Here is a 9,585-nt window from a genome sequence, read left to right as displayed (position 1 = left end):
TCAAGGTTGTAAGTAAAAAAAATCAATGCAGAATGATTCGTTTTTGTACCGTGAGTCTTTCATGCTCGAAGTAGAAACCTTGCCGAATTTTTTTACTTCTATAATTCTGTTACTTGCTCTTCTTCTTCTTCTTCTCCTTCTTCTCCTTCTTCTCCTTCTTCTTCTTCTTCTTCTTCTTCGTCTTCTTCTTCTTCTTCTTCTTCTCCTTCTTCTCCTTCTTCTTCTTCTTCTTCTTCTTCGTCTTCTTCGTCTTCTTCTTCTTCTTCTTCTTCTTCGTCTTCTTCTTCGTCTTCTTCTTCTTCTTCTTCTTCTTCGTCTTCGTCTTCTTCTTCTTCTTCTTCTTCTTCGTCTTCTTCTTCTTCTTCTTCGTCTTCTTCTTCTTCTTCTTCTTCGTCTTCTTCTTCTTCTTCTTCTTCGTCTCCTTCTTCTTCTTCTTCTTCTTCTTCTTCGTCTTCTTCTTCTTCTTCTTCTTCTTCTTCTTCGTCTTCTTCTTCGTCTTCTTATGATTATTATAATTCTTTTTCGAAATAGAAGGCTCGGAGCAAATTGTGTCTCCAGGTCCTCCAGAAACTTCGGTATCCTAGGCCTAGTTCTCCTAGTTCACACAAACGACATAACGACATAAGAAGGACATTATGACGTCATGTTTGCTGTTTGCGTGTGAACATGCTGACATAGTGGCATAATAGCAACATAACAGCATAAACATAACAACATTAGAAAACAAAACAACAAAAAAAAAAACCGGCCCGGGTTGTTCGAAAGGTGGATAACGATATCCACCGGATAAAACACTATTCAGCGGATAGCGTGATTGGCTTTCTTAACACTTCTCCACTGGATAGCGATTTATCCGGTGGGTAGCGTTACAGGGGCGTACCTAGGGGGAATTCCTGGGGTGCCCGTGACCCCCCCCCCCCCCCCTCCCACAACAACCTACAACAGGTGTGGAGATCGACATGAAAATCTGGTGAGTAGCCTCACTTTGACACAGTGTTACCCCCCACCCCCTCCTCTTTGAAAATCCTGGTTACGGTCCTGCGTTATCCACATTTCTAACAACTGAACCAACTGAAAATGTACTCGTTAATTCAGTTGTTTTACTGCAAGAGAGTTTTAATAAACTACTTTTCTAATATTTATTCGTTATCAACTGGGTCATGGACCTTGGCCCTAGTCAAAGGGCGAGAGTTTAGCCCAGTCTAAAACCAGTGAAGCATCAACATACGATTTTGTAAAGTTTGGGAATTTTACAACATGTACAAGGTCTTGAGACGGTGTAGCCCCCGAGTGTAGCCCCTGGGTGTAGCTCCCGGGTGTAGCTCCCGGGTGTAGCTCCCGGGTGTAGCCCAGCCAGATAGCCAAAACGGTACCCGGATCTCACTCTGTTTGCGAGTGCTGCTGTTCCCATAATTCTTTGGGACAACCAACATGGCGGCTCCTCTTGAGCTTTTGCAACCTGCCCTGCTTTTTGTAGGCTTTCTTGTAATTGCCTTATTGTCGCTTAATTTCTTGGCTACAAAGAACGTCAAATACCCTCCGGTTATCAAAGGTTGGATCCCTTGGCTTGGATGTGCGATCGAGTTTGGAAAAGCGCCCTTGCTCTTCATCAAGAAATCAAGCGAGACGCACGGAGTGATTTTCACAGTTTATGCCGCTGGACAGCGGATGACTTTCCTGACCGATGTCAGTGACTTTCAAGTGTTTTTTAACTCTCCACAAGCAGACTTTCAGCGAGCCGCTGAAGAAGCGGTGAAGAATACAGCAGGAATAAACAAGATCGATTTCTTTGCAAATCATCGTAAAATCCATGACCTGGTCAAGGGGCGACTGTCTTCTTCCAATTTGCACAAATTAGCTCCAAAAGTTGGTAAACAATTAGAGGAATACATTAGGCAAGGTATGTTTTACGGATTTTTTTTCTTTTTTTCACATATGAAATTGAGTGAGTAGCCATAACTGTGAGAGTCTGAGAGAAGTCTGCACATCTAAAAATCCCTGTGTTTTAAAAGAGCCCCCATTTACATGGACTCGAGGGATGCCTTATTGCCGATTATTTTTTACCTAATTTATATGAGTTAAAATCTGAAAATTGGAATATTGGATGATTCCAGAAAATAGCCATACCTCTGACACCTATACGACGGGTGGCTTTTTGGAAAACCATGGACAAGGGGAGTTCTTTGAACTGGAAATCCAAAGGCATGGGGGATACTTTTGATTGGAATTCTGAGAGCAAGGGGGGAGGGTTTCTAGAGGGGACAGACAAGAGTGTTAATACACGAATGCACTGACAACACTGCTGATGACCGCAGAAAGCAAGACACAAGACAAGAGTAATTATTCATCGATCATGCATGTGTTCGTGTTCATTTACAGAAGAATACTGGTAAAATCTGGGTTGTACATTGGGCTCTAGAGGCCTTAAAGTTGATGAATTTCTTGTCAGATTAATTGTTTGCAAGGAAAGATGACCCGCCATGTTTTGTTGCTATGCGCCAGCAATATATATTCATAAAGAGACCGCTGTAATGGCGTCCGATCGAGTGAATATCATTCATAATATTGATGGTAAATTAGGCACGATTTGCCTATGAATGTTCTTATTTCCATAGTAATTAGCACACAAAACAATTGAAATTTTTATTAAGTCACTAGTTTAGTGGAAACCTAGTTACAAAATTGTGACAGAAGAGGAGGAGGTTTTAGTCACCGAACATTTAGTCATGAATGCATCCAATCATGTTGGTCACAATTTCAAGCCCTGTAGACAATTGTTTGACTAAAAGTTATTAGCAAAAACTTCTGGGAAGATGTAAAATCTCTTTTATTGGAAGTCGTAAGGAGTCAAACAAGGAATTTCAGAGTGTTCAAGTAAAAATGGAAATCTGGAAGGGTGGAGGGGTTAATGATTTTGGAATTCAGAGGGTATGGGGGGTAAGAGCATCTTGAGATTTGTGAAGGCAAGGAGGGTTTCAAATGTTCATGCCGCCCATGGTATGGATATTTTCTGGAATCGCCCATTATGGGACACTTGACACACTCAGAGTAGCCCTGTCAAGGCAAGGTTTGTATTCAAGAAAAAATTGTCCTGCCCACCAGGGCTTAATCCTAGATACCAAGACAATTTGCCCCCCCCCCCCCCTCCCCCGTATATCAGGGGAAATTATAAACACATTTGTGTTCAATGAAACAGTGAAAATTGAACTTGCTCTGGGTAATTCAATGGAGAGGTTGTCCCAGGCACCTCAGACCCTTAATAAAATGGGATGCAACCACCAGAACAATTTTTGCAGATGTGTATATGAAAATCTCATTTCCACTGGAAGCTTTTGCGCTGATTTCAGTGTAAAACATACAATAAAATTATTGAATAGATGTTTTAAACAGTTTCTTTGTAGAAAAGTGTAGTCATCATTTTACATTTTTAGCAAGCAAGCAACAGAAACCACAAAGCAAAACAAAAATAATGATTTCCAGTAAAATCTTTAGTGCTGATTTCGATGTCAAAATTACATTGCCTTGATTCTTCTTACAGTTCTTTAAAATCACAAGTAAAGTTGTAGAATCAAAATATTTTAACTTCTGTGCTCTATTTCAAAAGATGAAATATGCTTAATGTCATGTGGTCTTTGATGCAGGACCTGAAGTTCAAAACCATGGTCTAGCTTGAGGATTTGGGCCTAATACTCAGCTCAGGAGAAGGATATGGGGAGGCTATTAAATTCAGTGCCAAGTCCCTAACCCTCAATAGAGACCAAGGTTTTTAGCTTCTGGTCCTGTACTTACACATTTTGTCACATGACTTTGGTTATTATAGACCATGTGACATTTGACATTTTTCATCACTTGAGAAAGGCACTGCCACGGCTCCAAAACCTCATCATCATCATTATTTTAGTTAGTAATGAAGGTTACAAAGATTGGAAGCCAGTGAGGCTGATGTGGACCTACAAGTAACTAATAAAATGTGAAATAATAAACAAGATAATTTATAAAATTGTAGTTACATATCATTGTAGTTAAATATTTTGATTCTCCTTAGACGGCTTTATTTTTAATTAGACTACTGTAAGTATGTTCATCATTGCACATTTGAGCAAACAGAAAAAGAAAACATTAAAAAAAAACTAATGAGAGGGAACACAAAACAAAACATCTTTTAGAACCCTTGCATGTGTTAAATCCTGGCAGTGTGGGCTGTGTTTCTCAAATACTGTCTCATTTTATTCCTGCAGCTAATACCTCAGCTACTGCTGTTGATTTGATGGATGTGGTGCGTGATCTTGTGTTCACAGCCGTTGTACCTGTTCTTTTTGGTGATGGTATTCTCCCTCAAACACAACAGGACATTAAACACTTCCAGAACCAGTTTGTTCAATTCGATAGCAGTTTTGAACATGGAGCCAAACTTCCAGAATTTCTGCTGAAAGAATGGGCAAAATCAAAGTATTTTCTGTTGGGTCGATTTTATGAAGCACTTCAAAAGAAATCTGGTACAAATTCGAAAGAGGACACATTACTTCAAGCAATGATGGACTCACTAGAGGGAGACTGTGCACCAAGTTATGCCACACTGCTGCTTTGGGCCTCACTTGCAAATGCAGTGCCCATCACATTTTGGACTTTGGCCTTTGTACTGAGTAACCAGGCCATCAAGAGAGATGTGCAGAAAGAAGTTGATGAAATTCTGGGACCATATATGGATAGAGGTGAGTAAGGAGTGACAGCTTTTCACATGGTTGGTCTCTTAGAAGTTGTGTATTTAATCTGTTTGTTTAATATATATCCTTGAAGAATTACCTGGTGCAAAATGTGACTCAGGGATGGGGTGAGAGCCTGAGAGGTCCAGCAAAAGTTGTTAATCAGGGGAGAAGAGTATTCCTTTTCTGAAATCTTCACTATAATGCTAACATTTCCACCCAACTTGAAATTCCAGGGTGACATCATCATTTTATATCTACCACAGGATTTCCCTTTTGACGTTATCCCTTTGGGGACTGGTGTGTTCTGTGGCAGAGTCAAGGTCAGGGCCTGCTGTGGCAGGGTCACCCATACTGGAATGGTTAATTGGTAGAAACTGGGCAAAGCAAGGTCTTCTGCTACCTCTGGTAGAGGATGATACATCAAGCTAATGGTAACCAGTTGTTTAGCCCCTAAGTCAATTAGCCCCTAACCATTTAGCCCCCAACTAGAAGTCAATTAGCCCTGAACACTGTATATTTCTCAGGGGCTAATCGACTTCTGGTTGGGGGCTAACTGGCTAGGGGCTAATCCACTTAGAGGCTAGATGACTGGTAACCAAGCTAATATGTTGAACATAGGAAACAACACATGTTACTGAAACTGCAAATTTGTAAATACATTTCAAATTACTTTAGACAAAACAACTTTAAAGTTGGGGCAAAACAACCGTTTCCAACTGCAAGATATGGACTGATTATTGTTTAGCTAAGGATGAATCAATCCTTTGAATGAAAATTAATCAAGGTGATGCTTGTCAACAACTGAGCGTAATTTCTTTCTGAGGGAAGCTGTCGTGTATGAAATTTTCTTCCCTGCACTCAGGGCACTGAAACCACAACATTGGAACTCTCTCAGTAGCATCTGGTGTTTCTCACCCCAGGAGAGACACACCAAGGAATATTACTGTGGTGGAGTAGGGTGGGGGGGGGGGCAAGGAGATTTCCTGCAATGGACTCACATCCAATTCAGGGAAAGTGGCGATATTCATACTGTGAGACTGGATTGCCTGCAGTCAGTCTGGGGGGGGGGGGGGGGGGATGGACTCCCATATTAAAAAGACAAGGGTACTTGTTGGAAATTCTGAAAAGAATTCTAAGAGGTACCAAGATCCTGTTTTGTGAGCGTGGCTTGAATTTTTTTCTCCCCTAAGAGGTACCAATTCCAAAACAGCACATAATCTCCTGTCATATTTTTTGACCTCAATATCCTAAAAGGTACCACAAAAGCTCCGCCTGTGGACCTTTTGAGGCTGAGCACCCTAAGAGGTACCAAAACTGCTTTTTTAACCCCAAAAGATATGAGGAGCACTCCTGTACCTTTTTATATGAGAGTCCCTGCCCCCCCCCCCCCTGCTCAGGCAGTCAGTGGGCCAATTGACCCTTTGCACCCACTTAAAGAACATTTTCCATGACATTGTCAGAAAACTGGTGGTGAAAAATAGTGTATCCAATTGTTCTACTCGCAGGAGCGTTGGCAGAAGTTCCTTTAACAGACATCAAGAAATTACAGATAGTTGAGCGGTGTATTCTGGAAGCCATTCGCCTGCGCTCACCTGGAATGATTGCAAGGAAACTTACACAACCCATTCAAGTGCAGGGCTTCACAATTCCAGCAGGTGACATGCTCATGATCTCGCCTTATTGGGCACATCGAAACGAGACCACGTTCCCGAATGCACATTCATTCATCCCTGGCCGCTGGATTCAGACTGCAGGCTCAGATAAATCCACTTCAAGCGATAACTTCATTGCGTTTGGCGGCGGTCGCTTTCAATGCCCAGGTCGTTCCTTTGCCATGATGGAAATACAGATGTTTGTATCTGTTCTCCTATGTAGATTTGACTTGGAATTAGTGGAGAAGAAAGTGCCTTCACCATCTCCGCAACATGTTGTTGGTGTTCCCCATCCGGAGTCGAAATGTTACGTTAAGATTTGTAATAGAATTAGGACTGAATTATAAACAATTATTGGATGAGGTTTTTGTGATATCCAGAATAACCGAGGTCGAGGTAAGTGTTATCAGCCGAAGGCGAAGGCTGAGGCTGATAACACTAACCGAGACCTTGATTATTTCGGATATCACAAAAACCGAATCTAATAATTGTTTTATTATACATTGTTTTAAAGAAAATAACTACAAAAGCATTATCACAACAAACACAGTTTATTTTCAACAAGCCACATTCTTACTTCGCTGTCCGTGAATTTGACATTGGTCTTGAAATTGCGTGCGCAACCTACGGATTATTCACTTATCTGTTAGCAGATTAGTGAATAATCTGAAGGTTGCACTGTTTCCCAGAATTAACTGTAGGCTTTTAGCCAATGAGAAGACAGATGGTGACTACAATGTATAATAATAATTGATATCATGCATATTGTACTTGTTTTGGGCATATGACCCATGCCGCCTCGCGAGCTATTTCCTTGGAAAACCATATGAATTTGCTTAAGCTGCCCTGCCATGATTCCCTTTATAAGATATTCATTTTATATTGACCCTTGTGCCTTTGTACAGCAACCACTCTTTTAATAAATTCTTGTTCGATAATCGCTGAAATTTGTACTTGTAACACATACACCCCTTTTAAGGGGAGGTTCTCCCTGCTGTCAGTCACTTAACGTATGAAAGAAATCTTAGAAGTAAGCAGAGTTTTTGATTAAGAAACTCTTTCTTTGAAAAGAACAGTTTCAATGCGTTTTGTTTCTTCGCATGGGATATTTTACTTAAGAAGCAGCAGAACCTGCTCTGTGTTCCTAGAAATTGTCATACATAAGCCCCCTGCAAGGGCGATTCCATATAGAAAAGGACGGGGGGTGCTCGTCAGAAATTTTGAAAAGAACACCTAAGAAGTACCAAGATCCTGTTTTGTGGGCATGGCTTGAAAAGTTTTAACCCCTAAGAGGTACTAATTCTAAAACAACCCCGTCATATTTTTTCAGCTCAATACCCTAAAAGGTACTGCAAAAGCTCCAGCAGTGGACTTTTTGAGGCTGAAAACCCTAACAGGTACTCAAAACGCTTTTTAAACCCTAAAAGGAACGATGAGCACCCCCGTCCATTTTGTATGGGATTCCCCCATTCCGGGGTCCGGTTACCATATATTTCAACCGACAGAAAGGATACAGAAATCAAATACCCTTTTAAACGCGACTAATTATTATTTATTGATACCTAGTTTAGTCGTAGTTGAAAAGACTGAGACGACTTCTAAGCGATACAATCTAATATCAAGCTACATTGTTGCTTTAGCTCACTCAACAATAAACATCAACGTGAAATCAACTGCCACTACAAGCTAGCTGAGACCTTGTGAACAAGTATTGGATATTCTAGAACTTTCTGGAAATTAGAGCGCAAACATTTGCGTAGCATTTATTTACATGGTAACTACATAGAAATTTCATCCAAAAAATTTCGTGAGAAACTGTTTCTACTTAAATTATGCCTGAATGTTTTCACCTGATTAAAGGGACGGCCAGTACTCAGGATCCATCGGTCTCGGGTGCCAGTTTTCGCCCTCCCTCGGATCTGCTCGCGGTTATCTCACGCGTGGAAATATCTCTACGTGGACAGTGCGTGGATTGAACATTGTAACTATATCCACCTATATCATGTAGTCTTGTTCCTTCTCACACTCGCGTGTATAGCAATGTGCCACAGTCGCGTCTCCAGTCTTGGGATCATTGAGATCCTTAGCAGGTGCCAGTTTTGGCCCTCCCTCTTATCCCTTCGCTTGTTTCTCACGCGTACAAAAATCACTACGTGGACAGTGTGTGGATTCCAGATTGTCACCTACATCATGTAGTCTTGTTCCTTTGCATCCTCGCGCGTTTAGAGATGTGCCACAGTCGCGTTTTCGGTGTCGGAATCTATGAGATCCTGAACAGGTGCCAGTTTTCGCTCTCCCTCGGACCTCCTGGCGGGTTTCTCACGCGAGGAACTATTTCTATGTGGACAGTGCGTGGATTGGAGATGGTCACCTATGTCATGTAGTTTTGTTCCTTTCTTTCCACGCGTGATTTAGCGATGAGCCACAGTCGCGTTTTCGTTCTCGGAATCATCGACACCCTTAACAGGTGCCAGTTTCGGCCCTCCCTCGGATCTCCTCGTAGGTTTCTCACGCGTGGAAAAATTGACAGTCCGTGGTTTGAAGACAGTTTTGGTCCTCCCTTATATCTCCTCACGCGTTTTTCACGCGTGGAAAAATCTCTACGTGGACAGTGCTTGGATTGGAGATTATCACCCATATCATGTAGTCTTGTTCCTTTGCACCCTCTCGCGTTTAGCAATTTGCCACAGTCGCGTTTTCGGTCTCAGGATCTTTGAGATCCTTAACAGGTGACAGTTGTGGCCCTCCCACGGATCTCCTCGCGGGTTTCTCGCGCATGAAAAAATCTTTACCTGCGTGCATTGTAAATTGTAACCTATATCATATAGTCTTGTTCCTTTGCATCCTCGCGCGTTAAGCAATGTGCCACAGTCGCGTTTTTGGTTTCGGAATCTTTGAGATTCTTAGCAGGTGCCAGATTTCGCCCTCCCTTAGATATCCTCGCGGGTTTCTAACGTGAGGAAATATCCGTACCTGGACAGTGCGTGGATTGGAGATTGTCACCTACATCATTCACTCTTGTTTCTTAGCATCTTCGCGCGTTTAGCCGTGTGCCACAGTCGCGTTTTCGGCCTCAAGATCTTTGAGATCCCTAACAGGTGCCAGTTTTGCCCTTCCCCCTCAGATGTCTTCCTCTGTTTCTCACGCGTCGAAAAATCTCTACATGGACAATGCGTGGCTTGGAGTTGTCGGACATTTCGTTGTGTACGTTTTGTGGAGAGCATAAA

At 41.9% G+C, this 9,585-nt stretch overlaps 1 protein-coding gene across 1 annotated transcript; it reads left to right on the top strand.

Moving 5' to 3' along the window:
* The first annotated feature begins 1,368 nt into the window (after positions 1 to 1,368).
* LOC110049406 (24-hydroxycholesterol 7-alpha-hydroxylase-like) lies at positions 1,369 to 8,031 on the top strand. Its single transcript, XM_089283111.1, has 3 exons — positions 1,369 to 1,900; positions 4,239 to 4,712; positions 6,212 to 8,031. The coding sequence occupies exons 1-3, from the start codon at positions 1,432 to 1,434 to the stop codon at positions 6,703 to 6,705; spliced, it is 1,437 nt and encodes a 478-aa protein (XP_089139237.1). The 5' UTR covers positions 1,369 to 1,431; the 3' UTR covers positions 6,706 to 8,031.
* The last annotated feature ends 1,554 nt before the right edge of the window (positions 8,032 to 9,585 follow it).

This window comes from Orbicella faveolata, unplaced genomic scaffold (genome assembly GCF_042242905.1).
Source record: "Orbicella faveolata isolate gen_17 unplaced genomic scaffold, um_ofav_v1 contig_12, whole genome shotgun sequence".
NCBI classification, from domain to species: Eukaryota; Metazoa; Cnidaria; class Anthozoa; order Scleractinia; family Merulinidae; genus Orbicella; species Orbicella faveolata.
The sequence above is the reverse complement of the archived record's forward strand: the minus strand, read 5'-3'. Positions and strand labels throughout refer to the sequence as shown.